The following is a 24,783-nucleotide window of genomic DNA, read 5'->3' as shown; positions in this document are numbered from 1 at the left end:
GTCTTCAACATGACTGTGATAGGACATGACTTCTTGTCACATTGGCTACCTTTACAACATTTCCCTCACCGCAAGAATATGTTGTTGATCTGCTTCCTGATGAAGGCCCTCAACCCCAGGAACTTTCCATAAATCCGATGCAGGATGGTCTTCAGGAAGTCCCTCTCCCTCGGGTCCTCACTGTCGAACAGCTCCAGGAGCTGAAAGCACAAACACACGCTACCTCAGTCCTGATAACTCAATGCTATCTTTTAACTTATCTCTATAAATAGATAGTAGTCCAAGAAGTAATGACGAATCACGTTTGAACGGCAAGTTAAGTGTATGTGGAGGGGCAGAATGCATTCGAGAAATGCAATCTCGGAACCATAGGCGTCATTTAGGTATGGCGAGGTATGGCAACAGCCATAAAAGTTAAATAAGAATAGAGTCTGCCGTAAAGGACGGATACATGATGATATACACCCTGCAACAATATAAATGTGTCCACTGGTAAAGATCTGGCGATACCGTTTCTATGATGGGAGCTAATGGAGGCTGGCTATGTAGCAAATCAAGTCTTGAGACTCTTGTGTGATCTTCTGATTTCTGCGTAATCCAGTGATCTTGCGAATCCAGTTGCCTCACAAGGTTATAGGATTTGGTCAGACATGGAGGAGGAGAGCGAAGTTGTAAATATAGAAATCTGTAACACTTGAAATTACTGTTCTCAGGAACCATAAAATAATGCTAATTTTCCCATTTTCAGTCTTGTTTTTAACTCAAGTGTTGTCCGGTGTGCAGCGGTTGTTTTTTTGCATGGAAGCTTACAATAAAAGACTAAAATAATCAAATGCAATTACTCTATTGTGATATATACCTCTACTGTGACATCAAATTAAATATACCACAATCGAAAACTTTGCCCGTATTGCCCACACCTATATTCATGCTGTATTTTCATGATGTACCTGTACTGTGATTAATTTGTTAACGCTGTAGCATTTGTCTGAAGGGGATTAACGTATACAATTTATCTTTGTACCATTTTTAACACTTTAAATACAAATTCAGGGTTTTGGTTGTGACTGATTGGGTGGTTTATTATGAATGTATGATGCGATCAATCAATCACCTGCTGAGCTGCAGACAGATCTGACACATATCATCTGGTTATCTATGTAGTTACAGTAGGTGACCTTTGCTATGTGATGTTCTGTACCATTTTCTCTGAGCCTTAATAAGCCTTCTCTATAACACGCTGTGAGTTACCCTGAATGAATACTAAAATACTGCTGGGAGCTGTAATCACTTATATTACTCTATATCACCCTCTTCCTGGCTAACAGCTAAGGGGACTAGAACACATGAACCAGCTAACTCTGAAGGAATTTTCTACCAAGCCTAACAAATTCATTGGGTACGCTGTGAGGCAGCAGTTTGTGCAATTAAGTGTAAATAATCAAGTCATAAGTTACCAGCTATCAGCGTCTTATATAATGTATATACAGTACATGTGTCTGTATGCTCTGTATTGTACATACATTTGAAACCTCTGGTGTTTCACAGCTATTTCCAGCAACACATGATAATGAGTCATTATTACAATACTGTTGAGAGCAGCCGAGTCGATGCCACCGAGTTTAAAGGGAGTGTTTTCAGGCTCAAATCGGGCTCAGAGTATGGTACTTATCTTCCACTAGCATGTCATCAGCACCTCGGTGACAGGCTTGACAGTCTATTTTTAAACCTCCAGGAAAGGTTTTCATCATGCACACGTGTTCTTCTGCACTGCACATTCATTCAGCTGCACATATTAAAAAATGAGAATTAAATGGGGCACAACACAGTGGTGTGGTGCAACTGAGGTGATGTAGCAACTGGAGGTGTGCTCAAGGGCATCAGACTCAATTGTGTCAAGTGTTGCTTATTCCTTTTCCCATTCATATGTCCCCTGAAGTTTTGCTTAGTTCTGGTTAGCCCTACCTACCTACCAAAAGCTTCCATACCTGGTGACAAGGGCTGCACAATTAATCGAATACTAAAATTGATCACAATTTTCTTTTAAAAGAACTTGAGCGACTTCAAGATTGACATTGTTTGTGTGTTTCCCCAGTAGCAAACTCCACTGCTATCAAATCAAGCGCTTCCTAAACTAAAAGTCATAGCAGCAACCTGTAGCGGAAGCCTGTCAGAATCAAATGTCTGGTGCAGAAAGCAGAGAGCTAGTCCAGGGTTATCATCCACTGTTTGGAGGTACTTCGGATTTTGAGTGCATGAGACCTCTGTCAGGGCCGCAAAGCAGCAAAACTAACTTGTTGAACCACCTTTAAAAAAAAAAAAAAAAAAAAAAAACACCACAAACTACAGTACGATGGTTGCATGCTAACTTGACTTCACTGATTCCGTCTTTGTCCAGCATCAACTTAGACATCCAGAGACGCTGTGCAGCACACCACCGAATCATCCAGCTCCCATAGACAGACTGAAATAACCAATGCAATCGTGTTCCATTTGGCTGAAGACATGTGTCCAATAAACACTTTGATTTATATTTAGCTTGTAGGAGATGCACTGAATTCAGGGGAGAGCCCAACTTATTTGAAGGCTGATGCAAAGATTTGTTAATAAGCAGGATTGTGGCAGAGCAGCAAAATAAAAGCAGTGTTTTGTTGATTTAATTTGAGGTAAAAAAGGTACAGTTTACATGCGAGTGCAAGTTGCAATAAAAAACTTTGTCCCTATAATCAATGAATAATTGCGATACATTACCGTGATCATTTTGGACATAATCTTGCAGCCTTACTGGTGGCAAAATTAAATGTTATTTGTATCCAGAGCCCCATGGATTTTAGCTCGTAGCAGATATCTGCATATATAAATTAGCCTATAAAGGACAATAAACTTAAGTACAGAATTGCCACAAATATGTTCTGAAACAGTGTCATTCTTCGGTTTGTCCAACAAAAGTAGTAGTAGTGTTTATTTCACTGCGTTAGAATTTGAGGGAAACTTATCAAATCACTCAAACTGTTCATGTTATGAATTGCGTAGAGAAAATTATTATCAGTATACGATTTTTCAAACTCTAAACTTGTCCAATTTTTGACTAAAGTCAAATCAGATTTATTTACACAGCCCAAGATCGCAAGTTGGCCTTGACGGGCTTGTTTATAATCTGTAGAGCAAACAATACGCTCTACGTTAGATGTGTAAACAGTCAGAGACTCTGACATACTGATTCCACCAAGGCAGCTTTCCCAGATCTCTCTGAAGGAATCAGGCCACTGTTTGCAACGCTTTAAATTTATGTGCTGGACTGTGTCGTGGCCAGTGTTGGATTTGCAGGGTTTAAACACCAAAGTTATGAAGTACCTTTTTTTTTTTCCTATAGACATTTGCATCTGTTAATGTATCTACCAACACTTGTAAATTGATATAACAGTGACATACAAAAAAACAACAAAACATCTCTCAGATGTGATGATTAGCTGCTTGTGTCTGTTTCATATCATTATCGACTAAACATCTATGTGTTAAGGACTCTTATTCTGACAGAAAACACAGTTTGAAGACATCGCCTTTGGCTGTGTGTAGTTGCGATGGATCTGTTCTCTGACATCTTACAGTCTTGCCCTAAACAGTATGACACCTCCTGCCTCATTACAGTGAAATATGTATAGGAAGGGAAGAAAACTGAAAAAAAAGAAAGAAAGCAAGAACTGTCTACACTTAATGTTCTGGTGAAACTTGCACTCTTACTAATGAGACAGAAGAGATGACGTTGATCAATAAGAACAAAACAAGATACAGACATCGGTCCTGACTGTATTATGAAAAGAAACCCTGCAGAGTTTAGTTGAGACATGCTGTGTTTGCCTGAGGTGAAGTCAATATTCAATCACAATAGGTCAAACTGGGATTTGTGTTTTCTCAGGAACAGCGTTCAAATTAACTTTCTGACTCACCAAAGGGGACTGCTGGATAATAAACATCCACAGGACAAGCATTTCTTGTTTTATCCACCAAAATAACATTAGCTAGCAGCTGACCCTCAGTAAGTGATTGTTTAATAGAGCAGGGACAATATGTAATCTTCGGATTCGATACTATCACAATACTTGGGTGCCAATTTGATATGTATTGTGATTTTTAAGTATTGTGATTCTATGAGTACTGCGATTAGATATTACAATTTAATGCAACTTTTTAAACACTCGATCATGAGAAAAAGGTGGATCATATACTTCTAGAGACTATTTATCATGAGACATTTTTCCAAAATCACATCTCAGTCTGTCTTTGTGGCTGTTATTTCAGGAGCATCATATACTGCATAGGAAAGTGGTGGATAAATTAATTACTGTGTTAGGGTCTTATTTTCAACAGATTTGTTCCAGTGAAACACTTTGTGACCTTGCTCTTTGACAGGTGTTATATTAAATAAACTTTACTTAATTAAATGTACATGAACAACAGAATGAATAAAAAATATATATTTTCTGAAGTAATTAGCTGTCCTGCGGTGTTTTCCATAAATTGATTTATTTGAGGTGGCTGCCACAATGTCAACACTGGCTCCCACTTATTGATTTTCTTTTAATAACTAAAATGAGTACAATCTCTTATTTCATTGTGATGCTACATGTAGCACACGGATTACCTCAGCCCCTCACCCTGCTCTTGCTTTGTTTGTCAGACCTCAACTAAGACAAGAAATAGCTCGCTCCAGTCCCTCTGCTTCATTCCCCCCTGCTGGGGGACTAGGAGAAGACGGATTTTCAGTAGTGGCTGTGGCAACTCAAACTCAGCTAGCATAAAACCCAGCATTAGTGATGACGGCAGGTGCAGGTCTAATCTTGCAACAGCAGCAACAGAAAGTTTGCTTATCCTGTGGGGAATTTGCACTGGCTGTATTCAAGATGCTACAGTCTGCGTTAATGAAGCAGTTTACACGTTCTGATTAATTAACAACTGTTCTGAGCGAAACATGATGCTGAACTTAGCAGCAGACTTCAGTAATAGTAATATAAAGTAGTAGCAACAGAAATAACTTTTGGGATTGATTCATTTTTTTATGTTATATATATAGTAAGTACAGTAAATCAGTAATACATTCTCGGCCCTAATGACTATATATGTATTTCAAGGTATCTTGCTGAGTTTCTTTTATAAAGAGCAATTTTCTAATGTAGGTTGAGAATGAAGTCAGATGGAGAAAGACAGGAATATCATGTACTGACGTTGAGTGACGGACCTGTCGGTCTACGTGACATTCTCTTCTGCAAATTCAGATTTAACACTTTTTCGCAATATCTTGTGAAACTCATTAACTCATTACATGTTCAACACACAGTTGCTGTTGTTAGTCGTTAGAGACATGGACAGTGCAACAGGTACCCGAGCTCCGCAAAGACATTTTAAAAAATGTTAACATTAGTTCAGTATTTGTTAAAAGATAAATCAGTATTTGCTGAACTGAAGGCAAATTTCTTTACAAAAGAACCAGCATTGGCGGTTAGCCACCAAGAGTAGCCACTGGGACTAACCACATACAGTCTATGGGACTAACTAGCTTACTGCTACTTCTGCTATCTCACTGGAAGTTGCACCCATAATCATTTCTACAGTAGTGCCCTCAGGAATAAGATGGATAGTTTAGCCATGTAGTTGATGTATACAGTAAACAGTACTGCAAAACTTGAAGCGTTTAAGATGGTCTGGTAATCCCACTGTTCAGAGACACCTAAATACACACCTGGTAGTGTGTGTGAATGTCAAACTCCGACACAGACAGCAGAGGACAGAATGACACCAAAACACAGTACCCTTTTTTATCACATGACTATCCATACAAACATTTACTCGCCAGTATGACGGATAACCCTCTGAGATTTACTTGTCAACTGGAAAATCTGCCCGCCTTTGGAGCTTGGCAGGAGCTAATGTCAGACCCTTCTCAGGAGCCTGACCGGTGCATGTTCAAGAATAACCCAGTAGGACACAAATCATTATTCTGCTATATATTATGTCCATCTATAGTTAGACACTCATAAGGGCCATTTATGCAAGCGCAGTGCTGAAATATTCAGGAAAAAAACTAAAAATGAACATCAAGGAGAGCACAATGCTGCTCCACGGCTGAAAAAACACATTCTTGGAAATGATCGGCAATCAAGTCTATCTCTGTTCATATTATAGTTATAATAGAGACGTTACCTACTGTGAGAATAAGCAGGTCATTATTGAAATTAAATGAGTAAGTCCTCGACTAAATGCCTCTCTGTCCATCAAATATTATGCGAGAGACTCAAACAGACAGAGCAACAAGTGTAACCATGTGACGACAACAACAAAGGCATCTTTATGTATGTAATAATAAGAATAGGAACAAGACTTTCAAGCTAACAACAGTTTTTGATTTACATATAAAACCTCTGGCTCCATCTGACAACATTGTGTTCAGGCCTGAGGTTCATCTGTACTGTATGAAGCCTGTTTCTAAATTAACTTTAACCTGCGCATGTGCTCGCAGATTAACATCTAAACCACGTTAATAAGATTTTACTATGTTTTCTGATCAAATGTCTTCACAGAAATATCACATTCTTGCACCTTGCTCACACCTGACTCACACGTTTGTGTGCTTAGTTTATACGATTCCAAGTGTAGAGAGCTAATGTACGTACAGACGAGAAAGCAACCTAAAACACATCAGCGACACACTGGAATCTGACTGCTTGAAGTCCATACATACAGAGCTGATTTTGAGGCAAATGTGTGATGCAAATATGTGTACCTGACCGCATCATCAACTCTGTAGCATGAATGCAGCAGGACAAAGCTACCACACACAGTTTGTAGCTGTCTCATTTTATATTTACGCTGTTGATGTGAGGTAGGCTACTGCTTTGCAAGAGCACAAGATAAAGACTGTGCAAAACAAATGGGTTTTGCTGTCAAATGGTTGAGTTACAAGCAGGCTAAACCAGCAAACCAGTATTCTGTATGTTGGGTTTGAGAAGTTTCCACAATGTTAAATTAACGATTTCTAAGTAATCTCTAACAGATGCATTCAGTTTCTGCTCACAGAAACATTTAACTTAATAAATAAAACAAAAACTAATGAAACCTTCTGAATCAAGTGTGGTTTTAAATACATCAAACAAGTTTTTGAAAAAGGAAACACTAAAAAAAACAACCAGAGCCCTCGTGCCAACACACACACTGTAACATTTTAGTAGTAATGCCTCACAACAACAAAAAAAGGCCTAAAATACACCCTGACCACGTGTCTGACCATGCTCTGCTCTTAGCTCCACATATGGTTGTTTTCCCATGTCAAAGGCTGTTTTCTGCAGCAGCTGTGGTCTGCACCAGTTGATCCAGTGGCACCCGAGCTCGCTAGTTTTAAAGCTAACAAATACATGCCATTAAGTAGTGTGTAGGGGAAACTGGTGCTGATCTGGGTCCGAAGGAGCTGTTTTAAACGAATATGCCAGGTGTAAAGGTTTTTGCCACTTTGGGATGTTGTCGGACAAGTATCATTGGAAGAGCATAATTACACATAACAGGTGCACGGCTTCACAAAGTGCTGACTAAATCAGAGTTGACATCAAAATATTTTCTTCCCACTGAGCTTCAGCGCTGCATGTTTGTCTAACTCCACACCCATTACTAAAGGCTTTGCTTTAACTTACTGTTGTACAATGTTATGTCTATAGAATAATGACACCATCTGGATCCCTATACGTCTCGCTTCAGTATACAATTCTGCCTCACCACGTACGATCTCCTGGGAAAAGGACAAAGGAATTGTGTTGACAATTATGCAACCAAAACAGGAAGAGGACAGCATTTTTGTTTTCCTGGTAGCTATCAGTAGTTAACCCCTATTAGCGAAGAGCATCAATGTAAGTTCTCTGCAGTTACTATCCCCAGTATCAAACATTACAGACAGGGGAACAATCAAAGTAAATGTTAAAAATCTAAATACAGTGTGTCCTTTGTTTTTGGTAGATGCTTGGCTCTGGGGAAAATGGAAAGCGGTCTGATCATCTTTGCAACAGCAGCGCCAACAGTAATACCACTTAAAAAAGGCTAAAGCCATTTTCACACTGCACTTAGCTCCAGGCTAAGTGAGCTGTTAGCCTGAGGCTGAGAAAGCTCTCGCACTGGCACAATCCTAGCACATTGTTTTTTTTAAAGATGTTTTTTTTTGTTTGTTTGTTTTTTTGCCTTTGTTTGACAGGACAGATTGTTAGTGCAAATACAGCAAAAGGCCGGGGCCACTGTGGCAAGGATGCTGCCATTGTACATGGGATTCCCGCTCTACCCACTAAACTACTGGGCATTCCAATCGTGGCACATCCTTGAGTAGACTAACCCCGACTTTAGCCCTGTGCTTGCTGGCCCTGCTCCGAAGTTTGCCGGGTTATCCAATGAATAAAGGCTAAAAGTTGGCGGTGTGAGACTCAGCGAATGGAATTTGCATCACGTTTTTATTTTACAATCACACGACTTATTCATGACGTCACCAGTATGCGCATGCTTTATGTTTATATTGTAACAATGATAACTACAACCAAAACCTGGATGCACCTGGCAAGCTAGCTAACTTAAAACATTATGTCCTGAAAAGATTTACTACAAGGTAAAACAATAGATGTGATCTTTTTAGTCTTTTCTTTCTCTGCTGTTCTGTCTTGTTGATGCTTCAGCACCACTCGTTCTCACACAAAGTCGTGCTAATGGCAACATTTTTACATCACTGTTTGCTGTTAAAGAGTGGCCACGTGTCACCCTAGAATGTAAATATTAGTCACTTATTCCAACGTAAATGTAACCCAGGGCTAGCAGGAGTGAAGTGTATAGCCTGGGCTTATGTTAACCATGAGAGTGTGTGTAAAAAGGGGCTTAGTTCGTTCAAAAGTTGTCTGTTTACAATTTAAGCCAGACACAACTAACAAGGATAGCCTCCTCTGAGGCTTCATGTGGATGTTCTGGCACCTCATCTTTGTGATCACTGCTATATCAAAATGTCCTTCTTGAGCAAACCTCTGAACCTCCTGACTGTACTTGTGCTCTGATGTATATGGTGAATTTATATGTGAACATCTCAGAGGGATATTTGAAGACCTATTCCTACACTGTGTATATTATGATAACTGAAGTCAACAAAACCACAGGCCGTCTTCCCCCTGCCTTTATTGCCACCCAAGCCTCCACCTCCTCGTTCCCTTTTTCTCCAACCACAGTCTTCCTTCTCTCGACCTGAAGAGTAAACAACAGGCGGCTATTTAAAGCTCCCCCACGACACACTCACATCATGGAAAGTCGGTCCAGGCACCTCGGATGTGGCCCGGCCAACATTCCTGGCCCTGTGGTCCCCCCGTTAACTTCTGCTCCGCTCTGCGGCTTCATACAAGAAGTGAAGCATTCCTGCAGTAGGTGGGTACTGAGCAAGAGCAGATGTAGCCGAGCTGCAGTTTATTAATGGTTTGACTCATCCGAGTAATCATGCTGTAGGGTCCCAAACACATCACAATGTGCCTCTAATTACTGTTATTCACCACATTAGGAACAATAGGCATTTGACCAGCCATCTGTAACAGCCAATGGGAGCTGTCACGAGCTGCAGCGATTAATTGATCAATAGTTTAAGGAATTTTCCGAACCAAAACTCAAAAGATTCCTAAATGTGAATATTTTCTAGTTTTCTTCCTTTTATAATAATAAACTCATTATCTTTGGATTTGGGGTTGTTGGACAAACAAAAAACATTTGAAGACGCTACACTGGACTCTAAACATGCAACAGCCACTTTTTACCATTTGCTTAATAGATAATGAAAATAATTCATAGTTGCAGCCCTAGAGCTGTCACAACACTCCCAGCTCAACAGCCAGCTAGTAGTCTCCTCCAATGTACAATTATGACACTAATTATCTGTAGACCGAGAATAAATCTAGATTAATGCCTTCAACTGACAGCTTTGTCTTCGTCAACAACCTGTTGATACACTCACACCATCACTGTCATGAAAAGCAATGCTTAATGCAAACCTACCTGCAAAACAAATTTCTGATCAATGTGGCGCTTTGCAATGCTGGGCTGGAAGTCTGGATTCTCCAGAAAGCGCAGGAGAAACTCATAGACCAGCTGGAAGACAGAAGAAAAGAAATAGACAAATAGAAATACCTTATAGTTTGTGACTACAACAACACACAATGATGAAAGGGTTATAAAGGCAGATGGGCTGAAGTATCAGATCGTTACCTGAATGTGAGGCCAGGACGCCTCGAGAGTGGGTTCATCCTCCTCTGGGTCGAAATCAGGGTTGTCACTTGGTGGAAGAGTCCTGAATATATTGGTGCAGATCTGAAGGGGAAGAGGAAGAACACCATTAATATTTTATGATATATCCATACATTTCTACCAGCAAACCTCAGTCATTTGATGCACCAGCTGCTGAAATCTCCGTTTTTGAGACTCGATTTTGATGAATTGCTGAAGCTGAGGGTCAGCTGTCAATTATAGTCCTTCCCAGGCGAATTTGCATGTTCTCCTGTGTCAGCGTGGGTTTTCTCCGGATACTCCAGCTTCCTCCCACAGTCCAAAGACACGCAGGTTAATTGGTGACTCTAAATTGGCCGTAGGTGTGAACGTGAATGTGAATGGTTGTCTGTCTCTATGTGTCAGCCCTGTGATAGTCTGGTGACCTGTCCAGGGTGTACCCTGCCTCTTGCCCGATGTCAGCTGGGACAGGTTCCAGCACCCCAACGAGCCCTAACAGGATAAGTGGTTACAGAAAATGAATAAATGAATGAGTCATTTCCTGACAATGCTGATTAGCCACTCTGATCGTCAATTTTTTTTTGACAAATTAAAATAAAAAAGAAAGTTCTTGCACAAACACGAAGATGATGTATGACTATAGTAGGAGCTGCAGGTCATACGTCATCCTCCAAGCGTGCGCAATGCCTCTTTGTGTCTGAGTGGCAAAGTAATGAACACCATTGTGAGGTAGCCGGTCATCGTCATGAGCACAAACCCACACTGAGCCATGACTCTGATGAATTAAGTGAGCTAAACCAGTAAAACAAAGCACACCCACTGAGCCCATGAATGTGCCAATTTGAACTGAAACAGAATAGGGTGCTTTTGTGACTGTTATTTTGATTGTATTTAAGTGATTGTGTCATGATGTAACAGAGTTGATTAGTCATTCTTATATTACTAAAAGAGCTAAGAGAGCTTCTGGAAAGTAGCTAACTTGCCACTCAGCCTCTTGCTGATCTTGGGTGGGGGGCGTGGCGCTGGCTACGCGGGTTAAGAAGTCATCGAGGCACGGACAGTGTCTCCAAACATGCAGGCCACTGGCTCAAGTGTAAATGGTCTGATGACCCTCACCTCATTGGGATCCTCGTTTTCAGGTGTAGGAGGTAGAAAAAAATCCTCCTCCACATAGTTTATGAGCTATCGCTATCCTTGCTAATGATGCTGACATGTATGCTCGAACAGCAATCTGGTTTCTATGGTTACATTGATGGAATACGTCCAACTATTAACCACACCCCCATTCCCTTTTCAGAAAGAAACAGGAAGTAACACTGGCTGGGTTGGGGCTTAAAAATGCAGAGACATAGAAGACAAAACAGCAAATGAACTTTTTGTTACATATTACTATGACTAATGTAGGCCTATAAAGCATGTTAATTAAAGTTGTGATTGGTTTCCAGTGCTCCACATTCACTTTAATAAAACAAGCTGCCTGACGCATTATTAAAAAATTGTTACTGTAATTGGTGGGCAGTACTGTTTGCCACACAAACCTCCTTACTTTTTATTTCCTAACCACAGACAGTATGTAGAGCAGTGTGAATGAGTAGGACAGTGTTCTTACGGCGTGACGAACCTTGCAAAAACATATTTGGTTACAGCTGATTTGCCTATACACCATACCTGACAAGGTTATTGAGTTTGTACCTGAATCAAGGTAGCAAAGAGACACTGTGATCCACTTTTGGAGCTGTATGGTTAAGTTTCATTGTGATGAGCAGCGGTCACAGTTTCCAAAATATTAAATAAATGTAGGCGGGACAGCAAAGTTTGATTACAAGTGGTTACAAAAGGTCAACACTGGTTTGAGAGGCATGACTAGTAATCTATCACAACTGGATCTACACACAATGGGGATTCAAATTTAGATTCTGAGTTCTTCAGAAGTGGTGTTGCAACCAAAAAGGGAATCTAATACAAACACACATGCGTGGATGTCACAGGCAGCTTGCTAATTGGAGTGGAAAGCAGCTCTATGTGGACCATTTTGGAGCATGTTTAATTTAACTGAAGCTACTTCATAACAGCACCAAAACACAGAGGGGCTGGCTGAAACCATTACAGATTCTGCATCTGCAGCAGCCCCCCCATTAAAATTCTGTACCAAAGACAATCATTGTAGACAGGTCACTGCCACCTCTATCCCACCTTGTTATTTTTAGCTAGGGTAAATTTGAGAGTGACACACACGGCAGCGGGGAGCTGGAAAAGCTGGCATTATGTGACTGGGTGCACACTCTCATGCTGAAGTGATAAAGACAACATCAAATTACATATCGGCAGCTGGAAAATCCAAATGACACTAATGGGAGCGGAAGGCGGCAAAGGAATTTTAAACCTGACAGTAGCCCAAAATCTGACATGCTTAAAAAAACCACAGGAAAACTTTAGCAGGGGAGAATCATTTCTAAACTAGTGAGCAGAAAGGCATGGGTGGAAAGCACCGTAGCTAATAAATCAGAAAATGAATGTTTGATGATTAGACATGGATGCACAATGCTGACACTGACAAGATCTGGAAGTAAACTGGAGTAGAAGCATAGTTTTCAGGGCAAAATTATAATGGATATGATAAACTAGGCTGCTAAGAGCTGGATTGCAATGGAAATTATCACCTTATCAATTTTCTAACCCCTTAACTTGTCCTTGCCGATATTTTCTGTTATGTTTGAGAAAGAGTAAAGTTACAACAACCTTTTCTTAGCGTGTGCCCTTTTAGGATATAATATGTAACTTTTATGCATTAAAATGTCTAAAAAAATACTACACCAATGTTATGTGTTTTATTGAGTTGTGTACTTCCATTATCCCAAAAGTTTTCAACACTGTTCAAACCCAGCGAAATCTGGACATGGTACACGTCGTTTGGTCAATGTCCCGTCAGTGGCGTCAAATCCCTTTTGCATTGTCTGCCAGACGTCGTCATGAATTGAATTTTTTTTATGATAAACATTTAAGATCTTGGTTGTTTTAAACTGTATGTTTTAACCAGATGAAGGACTTTAGTTATGTGATGTCTGGATCTGAAGTTATCAGAGAAACAAGCTAAGCGGCAGCTAGGCTTGAGCCCCTGCTGTGCCAACCACAGAAACACTGATATTTAATGTGAAACTACTTCATTCTGTGTTTGTACTGGTTTAAATCACCTGGTTCCTTCATTTTGGAGAGGAAGAGACCTCTGCAGATAATTTGGCCCCTGGTAAAAAACCTCCTCAACATCTAGATCTTAAGTTATCAGAGATAAAGCTTAGCACACATCGAGGTGGCAGCACGTTGGTGCAGTGGTTAGCCTCAGAGCAAGAGGGTTCCTGGTTCAAATCCAGGGTGGGGGAGCCCTTCTGTGCAGAGTTTGCATGTTCTCCCTGTGTCAGCGTGGGTTTTCTCTGGGTACTCCGGCTTCCTCCCACAGTCCAAAGACATGCAGGTTAACTGGTGACTGTAATTGGCCGTAGGTGTGAATGTGAGTGTGAATGGTTGTCTGTCTCTATGTGTCAGCCCTGTGATAGTCTGGTGACCTGTCCAGGGTGTACCCTGCCTGTTGCCTAGTGTCAGCTGGGATAGGCTCCAGCCCCACGACCCCTAACAGGAAAAGCACTTTCTTTTAACCAGTTTTAATCCCCTGGTCCGTTTGTTTTGAAGAGGAGATGATGAGAGCTCTATGACAGTACACATCACCCTGCTAGAAGTACACACTGTAAAAGGGGTGTACTTGGTCAGCATTAATGACACTCACTTGATTTGGTTTTGATTTATTTCACATGACCATTTCAGTTCGATCTTGGCAGTAGCTGAAAGGAATGGTACCCAGCATGGTGTTGTGCTGCTGCAGCCCGCCCCCTTCAAGGTTGAATGAGCTGTGCATTTAGAGATGCCCTTCAGCTCGCCACTGTTGTACTGAGCTGTTATTTGCCTACTCGTGTCCTTCCTGTTATTTTAGAGAAGTCTGACAGTGAAAGTGCAGCTGTTTCTCAGCTGATGAAAACACCATCTGCAAACAACAGTTGTACAGGCTCACTTACATTCAGCATCTTGTTCATTCTTTAGACAAACAGTAACAGAAACTGTTGACTGCCTGTGTGCTTTATACACTCTGTGAAGGTCCTGGCTGTTTGCTCTGAGAAGCACTTTTAACCACTCTGCAATAAAACTGCACAAATAAGCATTCACCACACATCGGGGCTGTGAGGTCTGTGAATTCATACTGCACTGTCACGATTCAGTGCACCCAGCCATGTGCAGAATACACACTACGTAGATTGATCCATGTTTTGTGGAACCAAAGTTCACAAGTGCAACATCAACATGGAATTTTGTAGTCGTACACCGTTAGAAGCATAAGGTTAGCACAACAAGCTGATTGGCATGAGTCAGTCATATTATTGCGAGCGCGAATAAAACGTCAAAGCCGCAGGTTCCCATCATCTACGACAGCAACACAGGAGGAGAGTGTCAGCGTTGCTCCATGTTAGCACACAACAACATCATCCAGATGTGCCGATCACCTAGATGACAAATGTTTGGGTACTTTGAATGTTTAAACATAGCCACTGTGGAACTAACTGAAACACTCCTCCTAATGTACAAGTTTTATTCTTTATCATTATATGTATTTTGGTATATTTAATTTGCTAGCGTAAGACATACTTTTCAGTTTTATTGCCTGTGGTTATCTGTCGCCTTTTGGGAAAGTGCTTGCTCAGTGTTCGTACAGTGTAATACAGAAAGCTGCCACTCAGCAAAATGTAACCTCAGTCCACATCGGCAGATTTGTATCATCAGTCTTTGACACTTGCACTACTGTCTAAACCAAACTCTCACCAAACCTTAACTCCTAAATTGCATGAAGTGAACTGTGTCTTTTGTGTACTGTTACACCCCTGCCATACAACCAAATCTCAAAGTGATTACATTCAGGTTAACTATACCGATTCAGTACTTCGGCACCAAGGAAGCGGCCGATATAGTGAATTACTCGTCTATTCATTGATTCATTATTTAGCCTCTAAAACGTCAGAAAATGGTATAAAATGCCCTTCACATTTTTCTGAAGCCCAAAGTGATATCTTTAAATAATCTATTTTTCAAATAATGGTTAATTAATTTAAGCATTTTCATTTAAAAAGCTGGAAACATTGAACTTGGCATTTCTGCTTAACCTAAAGATAACTAAATTTTCCATTGATCGACTAGTAAATCAACTAGTTTCCGCTCCTCTGTGTCCTACTCCAAAGACTCTGCTCAGCTGCTTGGTCCAGTTGTGTCATACCTGCGTGACCAGCCTGTGTCTACTGTATTTATCTGAGGGCTAAGTCAAGCTTCAAGGTCAGTCCACATCAAGAGCAATAACTATGAAAATAACTCTAAATATATCGTTGTCAAAATCGTTCTGACTCAAGTGGATGGCAGACTCCACAACACAACTGTGATGACAACGTCAAAGGAAAACTTTATCATTGGGATCACTTTCAGAGCTGACAGGCAATCAAAATCCATTCAAATTTACAGGCCAATACAGTCAGAGCACACATTGTTATCATGGCTGGTGTAACCTTTAACTAGACACGGGTGCTGAATATTGTGCAGACTATAGAACAAGTCATTAGTCTCTCTTATGACACCACAATCACATGAGTTGTCATTTTCCTTTTGCTGAGCGTATTCTAGTAACAATTACAGCAACCACTTTCACCTGATGCATGACTGACCATCCTTTTAGACCGCAGTAATGGCTTTACATAATGCAGATGTATGCAGATGCAGATAATGAGGCGGATGCATAAATCAGAGTGCCACCTCTATGATCTCCCTGTGGCAGATCACTGTGCTTTCCCTGGAGTGAGGCACATCATTGGCACAGCTGGAATCAGATGACTCACAGACTTGGTTGCCAGGCGGGACACTGTGCCTCGGTGTGATGCCAGGTTTTCCAGGAGGACAGCTCTGAGGCCAATTGCTCACAAAATGAAGAGAAATGGTGGAGTTGATGACACTGGGGCACTCACAGGAGCATAACCTGGACCACATATAGCCAGTAGGGTATAACTGTTGTTTAACCTTCTGAGCCCTTTGCTGGGCCGCTTGCAATCCCGGCTGACATTCCTGTCTTTCAGAGGCTATAGAGGGCTGAGTTTTAGAGCTTGAGTGATGATGCTGGTATCAGCGAAGGTTAGGCTACATTTTGGCAAGGGAAAAACAGCATGGTCACTTTCACAGAGGTCCCTTGACCTCTCACCTCAGGGTATCTGGATGAAAATGGGTTCTGTGGGTACCCACGAGTCTCCCCTTTACAGACATGCCCACTTCATGCTAGTCCCATGCCATTTGGGGCACAAACGCACTTTTTTGCATTTAATGTGAATATACTAGTTTTGCTGATTGTATTAGAATATTTCTGTCCCTAAACTAGGAACTGCATGAACTGGGTATGACTGGAAAGCTGAGACTCTTGTGGATTCAATGAGCCCAATTTGTTCATGTGTCATGAACCATCGTAGCCATTTCATTGTAATGAGACCATTTTTTTTTCTCCTTGTAGGAGAAGAAGATATACTTAATCAAACCCCGAGGGGAAATTCAATGTCGAGGGGGCAGCCCATGGACAGGCTCACCAAGCAGTTGGGGGTTCAGTGCCTTGATGGAGGGCACCTTAGCTAAGAACTGGCACCTCTCCAACTAACAGTCCATGCTCCATACTTGGTCCAGATAGGGACTTGAACTGGTGACCCTCCTGTTCCCAATCCAAGTCCCTATGGACTGAGCTACTGAGCTAAATGACCTATTGCGTCCTCTAAGATAATCACAGCCTCAAGAAACGTTACAAACACAAACAAGAGACCTCGGGCATTCAGAGGATTGATGGCTTTTATAGATATGTTGACAACAAAGAGGATTTCTCAACAGTTTCCAGAGCAGAAGTACTCAACTGGTGAAAAATCTCAAAAGTCAAAAGTTTCTGATACCAAATCACAGCATAGATTTCTGCATGGTGTTTGTCAAGGTCTTGATGTCTTAATGTGGTCTATTGGAGGGATTTTAGACCATTTTAATCAGTTCTCAACTACTAAAAGATGCTTACATTTAGCACCAAATCTGTGTAACAAATGCTATCAACCACCCCCAAAAAACTGCTGCAATAGCTTATGAGACATAATTAAGGATGGAAATGTCTTTCATATATTTTTATCATAATGTTCTAAGCTCTTACACAATCTAAACTTTCAAAGTGTGAATAGACACCTGACAAAAACATGATGCTAATTACGGATTTATGACTAGAAAAACCTCACACAGAGTGCTGAGCTGCATCTCAAATTAATCTTCAGGTTCCCAGCATTCAGGTGATGTACACCACTTCAAAGTGGCATATACTGTTGACCTGCTCTCTGCTCCTGAGGATCCCCCTCAAAAAAAGACAAATATGGGTCTACGTATGTCTCAGAGGGTTAACAGGTATCATATTTAACATCACAGAACTGCTCTAGCAGTCTGTCTCCATTTAGGGTATTAATATGTCTCTTTGGCCTAGCAGGAGGTGCATAGGGAGAGACATTAGGTAAACATACTGCATTAGATGAAAGGCACAAGTTGATGCTGGTGCTCATAAAACAATGGAAAGTTTGGTACCGTTGTTGATACACTGATGAAGCAGCCACAGTGACTGTGGCACACATCTTATAAAGACAATAAAAGGTCCTTACAAACCCTTGCATCTCTTTGCCACACTGTGTAGCAACCATTATATTCCTCAAGGTCACAACTTTGTCAAATCTGAACACTTAAACATGATGCACATTTTTCTAGATTCAGTCCTTTAATGATGCCAGTTTGCCTAAATGTAAAGAAATATAGAAAAACAGCAATCAAGTTGTAGCCCACAGCTAATACCGACCTTACACCAAATGACTTTTCAAGCAATTTCACTTCGGCAGACAAATGTCCAATGTCTGAATAAAATCATTAGAATTTTACCTCAATTTGTGTGCACTCTCATGATCTTGATCATTTGGTGTAGGTTGATCATAAAACTCATTAAAACAGTCTCAAGCCGGTCTTTTTTCTTGTCTTGACATTGTGACAAAATCCAACATGTTTAATAGTATCAATAAGTTTTAGTCTTGGCTGATGCAAATACGTCAATGTGCTTCAAAAATTCAATGACTGTAAGACCAATAGCTGTGCTCTCTACAGCACCAGACAGGAAATAGCAAACGGGGTGGACAATTAACACAGAGAAGACTCCAAGGAGACACAAGAAAACGAACAAGTCTCTTGTAATGTGGAAAAGGAAAAAAACTGGTGGAGCTGTGGAGTGAACGAGAGTTGTGTTTAATTTAGCGTGTATCTGATCGATCAATCAACACTTATTTAAGTGAGAAATCTTAATCTTTGAAATGGTTTGCCTCTCATTCCCACGGTCTCCTTCCATAAAAACAGTGCAGCAAATCAACGAAGGTAGAATCTAAAATCCATTTCCGTTTATCATTATGAATTATATTGATGCAGAATAGACAAGAATACTGTCAACATATGGCGCCTTTTACCTTGTGTTTCGAGAGTTATTTTTTTAGTGTGTGACTAAAAACTCATAGTCTTTAGATGTGAGAGGGTGTCAGACTTTCACAAGTACTTTCAAAGCCTTCTTGTGTATGGTAGGTAAAACTCATGGCAGCTTTACAGCTTTACCAACTCTTGACTCCATGGCAACACTATACTTCTTGCTTATATCCCCCAAAACAGGAGAATGTATGTGACAAAATGACATCATTACTACCCCTAAATTAAAGTGAGAATAATGACAAAGTTCATTAACATTAACTTCTAACAATTTAAGATTGCAGGTGGTGAAGGGGAGTTGGCTCTGTCTGAGGAATCACACTGTGCACACTGTCTGTGCAACATAATGGATTACATAATCACCACACAAGCATCTGGCATGCTTATTTAATTCCCCCAGTCACTTCACAATGTTGAAAAATAACTACAGTTGGACAAACAAGAGAAAATATTGTGGGAGGATAACAAACATGGGAAGTGTGTGTGAAAGAGAAAAAAGGAAACAGTGATTTGTGTGCTAAAGTGTTGGAGGAGGATCCTGAAAGGGCCGTTCCTACATGACAGTGCTTTGAGTGAAACTAGTGTGCACATGCTGATGACAAGGGATGCTGTGGCTTTGTATGGGGTCGAATGGTGGGTGACAGTAGTAGCAACCAACACCTAGCAACACATGGGATAAGAGGGAGAGAGGTGGAGGAGGGGGGGTGAGACAGAGAAAAAAAGTGCAAGTATGGAGTGTAGCATTAGCAAAAAGGATTAAAAAAAGGTGGGAATTAAAGCAAATAAAAGGGGAATTATAGCTCAAAGATGCTCTTTTCAGCTAACCCTTTTCACTCATCTCTGGCACAGAAAAGGAAGAGTACAATCACAACTGTCTGAGAGACGAGCTTCTCTAAAATATACTCAAAACACTAATTATAGAGTTGGCAAATAAGGTGAAGCCTCCTTTTCCAGAGATGAGAAACCTGGCTGTTTGTACTCCTAACAGCCTCAGTGATCAAAGCAGTCCTCGCTGCAGCAGAATAATGGGCAGCACTTTAAACCCTCACCTCTTCATTATCATGTGATGCCAAGCATGGCGTATTCGGGAGAGCTATTATCAACCCAGCTTTCTGAAAGTGCAGCTGCTATTTGTCTAACCTCACTCAGAAGCCTGTCTGTGGTACAGGACTGGGTCCCTCCATCTTGCCTCTGAATAGATAAATGAGATTACCAAGAAAGACCTTTGACTATATGTCCATTTCTGTGCCACAGTCATGCATTTAGACTCCTCCAGGCATTCAAACCTGCTAGTGTGGTAGCCCAAGAGGACACTGACGAAGCCACTCCATGTTAAGTAGCTCATTATCCAGGAGATGACTACATGTGCTTAAAGTACCCCTCCAGACACATTTTAAAGTATGTAAATGATTAATTCTGATGAAAAACTCTCAATCTGGCCTCCGCCCTGCTCCACTGCTGCACCAAGTTTCACTTACACTTTTTCCAGCCCTAGCACAGCACTACTAGTGCTAGGTTGACAGGTGAAAAAGCAGTGTACATCAAGATGGCAAGCGTTCGCGCCAACATAAAAGAAGTTCAGCTATACATGTTTGAGCATCAGTTAGACCCAGACTCAGATGAGGAGTCTGTTGTGCACCAAAATGGATTACTAGTAGACATATCAGAATGGTAAGCGTAGTTGGTATTTTCTATTTGTTTATGTTGCTTGTTAGCATGTTAGCTGAGTGACAGTGGCTGACAACGTTAGTAGTAGTGAAACAATCGATTATATCTGATACAACATCATATTACACCCCTTGACACTGCCTGTTTGAGGTGGGAATGTTGCGCTGTTATTTCAACTTGCCATTCTGTACAAAAGGTACGATCACAAACTGAGGGGAGAGAGAGAGAGTTGTCTTGCCTTTAAGATAGCAGTGACGGTAGTAAGAGCTCTGAAAAGACATCTGTGTAAAGGGGACCGCAGGCGCCCACAGCCAGATTTAAAATGCAGCTAGCAGCAGTTAGCAGCTAACTCAAAGAAGAGGACCTATGATCACAATTGTCCGCAAATTGGAGAAACAATGAGGTCAGGGAGCTCCTTAACCTCTGAGCCAAGGATGAGATCAGTCACTGTAAGAGCCACTTAAGCACATATTTATGTTTGGTAAAAATGTCTGTGTTGATATAATAAAGTTTCCAATAATATTTAAGTTTACACAATAGTTTCTGTATTTGTTGAGTAGTGTATAGTAGTGGACAATGCTAAGGTTGTGTTTGTTTTTGCTATTGTTACAATGCTGGTAAAGATGATTTACTACAGGTATGGTAGTCAAGTTCAGTGCACATGACAAAAGGAGACTGTTACAATGTTGTCCTTGAAAATGACATGAAGTCTGTGTATGTTTGGATCGTAAAAGTTTTTCTCCATGTCATGCAGTGCTACAGTCTGTTATAATGTGTAATATTGTGAAAACATATAGAAATAGGGCTTTTCTTTGTTTTAAACCGAGTTTTTCCCTGCCTTGTGAGTTCTTTGGATTTTCACAAAAGGATCTAAAACATGAGTCAAAACTGAGACACCTTGCTGACTAAGTGGCCGTGGAATCAGAATCAGAAAAGGATTATTAAAAAGAAGGTTGTCATTTGCAAGGAATTTGCTTGGTATTTGGTGCATACATTAAACACACAATTAATATAACATAAGGAATTAGGGTATGTTAAAATGGCCACAGTAGTTACCATATAACAGGGACAGTAAATGATTATTATTGCCACGTTAGGAAGCTCTGCAGATGAATATATTTGACACTAAAAGCCGATGCCTTTGTGTTACAAGTCACACCTGTCACACTTTTCTTTGGTTTCAGGATGCTGGCATGGTATCAAAAATCATACATTAGGGCAGTTTATCTAAAAAAAGCCGGCAGAGTGAAGAGTCTTCGTAGTGGCCCTATCGCATGATCTCTGTGTAAAAAGGGCTACTGTGTTCACACTAGCACACATATTGGTCCAGTTTGCAGCCCAAAAATTCCACTATGCAAACTCTGCTCTCTTTTGTGACAAGTTTCTTTGCCAGTGTGGTGTCAGAGACTGCTCTTCTGGCGATATGTGTTTCGCATATTAGATAGCAATTGGCTTTCATATTATCTACCTAATTTAGTCTGTCGAGCGCAAGCTTGAATCTCAGATTTTAGAAGTGTTTAGACATCGCCCCCTTTAGTAGAGGAATGTGAAAACGCCTCTTTAGTGTCAAACTTTGCACAGATAATAGTCAGCACAGTCAAGGTCAGACATGTCAGGGGACATAAACAGAAAAAAAAAATCATTTGAGTGGAGGGGGACTTTAACTACAGCAGTTATTCCTTGTTGTGGTTAGTGTGATTTATATCTGCGACTGCATCAGTGTGAGAATAACTTCCTTTTATTAAATTGGACTGCTGACATCAGAGGATTTGCTGCTTTGTTTTTTATCTGCATTGGCACATTGAAAAGTTAATCAAGCCATGTTGGGGACAGAACACAAAATCCCCTCTATCTATCCTCTAATTACCACAAGGTCCAACATTGAATTTCAATGGGGAAAAATAGGAAAATAAGACAGAGCTCACAACAATAACCTATAATTTATGTTTCTTTTATTTTTATGCTCTCTGTTTGCTATGTTTGCGTGGAGAGTTTTACAGCTTTACAAGCTCCTGAAAAAGTGAAGGTAGAGAAATAGCATTTATTTAAATTCTGGTGTTATTAACAGCTGTAACTCTCCATTTGAAATTCAAAGGACGTCCCTGCTGTGTTAATGGTCGCTTTGAGGGTGGGACTGGCACAACAACAGTGTACAACATGTTGCTAATACATACTGTACCTTAAACACAGAAATGTTGCACGAGTTTAAACACTGACATTAAATGTAAGTTGGCTGACAATATAAGCTGTCAGCTTCATAGTTACCCTCCTATTCCATGTTTGCATTGCCTTTCTGCTGCCAGTGTTTGCCAAAGCGTAGGAGGAATACCTGAAGCTAGCTTACACTGTCAATCAAAACTTTTTCACACAAGTTTTGTTAACCATTATAGATAACAACTCAAGCACAGTCTCTGATTATAACTACTATGTCACTGGGATTGACATATTTCTTGATCATTGTAGTTAGACATCTACACTGCACAACGTACAATGTATAGTTCCAAGACAAATAAATCCAGTTGGTTGTTACTTCTAAGGGTTCTTAATGTAAAAATATTAGCACTGAATGTGGTTGTGGTTTTTATACATAAAACTCAGAGGAAACCAGTGATGCGACTAGCTAACTAGATAGAGGGTAAACAGTTTGATACAATGTGTTTTCACAGATTGGCTTTTAAATTTAAGCAATTTTTTTTAACCACTTAAGAACTGATAAAAATGGTCAAAAATCCCTCCAAAATATCACATTAAAACACCAAGATCCTGAGGAACACCAAGAAAAATCCATGCTGTGATTTGGTATCGAAAAACTTTTGACATTTTCCATAAGACAAGGCATTTTTCAGTGGCTGGATGGTGCGCACCCCTGCTCTGGAAACTGCTAGGAAACCCCCTTCTTGCCACTACTTATGTAAGCAATACATCCCATGAATGCCATCACTCTGTAGTTTGTGGTTGTTAAGTTTCATGAGGCTGCGATTATCCTCAAGGTCACAGTAGATCATTTCATAAAGTCTGACAGTCTGATGTTTGTTTCAAAAAATGTCTGAAGATTGTCAGTCATCCAGGTCATGGTAATTGTAAGTGCTATATCGTAGGCAACTGGACTTGCTTGAAGATGTTTTGCCTCTCATCCAAAAGGGTTCTTCAGTTCTTCAGAATGATTGCCTCTTGGATGAGAGGCGAAACATCTTCATCAAACTCAAGCAAGTCCAGTTGCCTACAATATAGCACTTACACTTCAAAAAATGGTTTCACTACAATGAAATGCCCCCTACTATGGGGGCCAAGATCCTCACACATGGATAAAATTGTGGATCCACAAGAGTCTCAGCTTTCCAGTTGTATCCAATTCATGCAATTCCATGTCTGTTTAGGGACCCAGTATGCAGATACAACAGTTGATAATAAAAACTGCATGATTTTTGTCCCAAACTATATGGGACTAACATAAAGTGGGCATATCTGTAACAGGGAGAGTCATGGGAACCGACAGAATCCATTGTCATTACAATATCTCAAGGGGAGTGTTCAAGGGACCCCTTTGAAAATGGCCATGCTAGTTTTTCACTCGCCAAAAATAAGCGTAACTTTGGAGAATTACTTAACCCCTTTCCTGACAAGTGCGCATCACATGGTTGGTAGCAACGTTTTCCTTTGGTCTCTGGTTTCATATACCTTCACTCAGCCCGCTACAGCCTCTGATAAACAGTAATGTTGTCCAAGCTACACCAGCATCCCCGTGGAGTGGAAAAGGTTTGTTACCACACCCTCTGATTTATATTCCACTTCACTCAACTCTTTTGCACTTTGTAATGTTGTACATACCTAAACCAAAATAGCAGGTGTGAAACACCCACAGTCTGTCGTTACGCTTGTGAAACTAAAAATAGGTCTACCTTGAAACCTATCGGGAAAATTAAAATTGCATTTTACTGTAGTAATATGGTACAATAACCTTCTCTAAAAGACTGGCTGTCACCAACTCTCCCTGTAGTTCTCATTTTGCTCCAAACTGCATATCAACCACTTAATCACAGTAATTATTTTAACCTGTAAAACACCTTGACAGACAACAGTCAATCAGAGAATATTAAATCAGCAGCTGCAGGTATGACATGGATTACTGCCTACATTCCATTAACAATCTGAAGACTCCTTGACTCAGCTGTGCTCACTCGTATCCATCATGACAATCTGCAGTGTGCAGTGAATCACTGCAGCACTGACTACAGTACTGAC

The 24,783-nt window shown here is 40.6% G+C and overlaps 1 protein-coding gene across 1 annotated transcript in view; it reads right to left on the bottom strand.

Moving 5' to 3' along the window:
• Positions 1-24,783, bottom strand: part of ppp2r5a (protein phosphatase 2, regulatory subunit B', alpha isoform) — a 69,188-nt gene that overhangs the window by 12,660 nt on the left and 31,745 nt on the right. The window contains exons 3-5 of the mRNA XM_049589116.1: positions 10,258-10,359; positions 10,048-10,140; positions 70-200 (exon numbers count right to left, since the gene is read on the bottom strand). Coding sequence (XP_049445073.1) covers positions 70-200; positions 10,048-10,140; positions 10,258-10,359 — 326 coding nt within the window. The remainder of the gene's footprint in view (positions 1-69; positions 201-10,047; positions 10,141-10,257; positions 10,360-24,783) is intronic.

Source organism: Epinephelus fuscoguttatus, linkage group LG11, assembly GCF_011397635.1.
Source record: "Epinephelus fuscoguttatus linkage group LG11, E.fuscoguttatus.final_Chr_v1".
Taxonomy (NCBI): domain Eukaryota; kingdom Metazoa; phylum Chordata; class Actinopteri; order Perciformes; family Serranidae; genus Epinephelus; species Epinephelus fuscoguttatus.
Note: the sequence above shows the minus strand (reverse complement) of the source record. Positions and strands in the feature narration are given on the sequence as shown.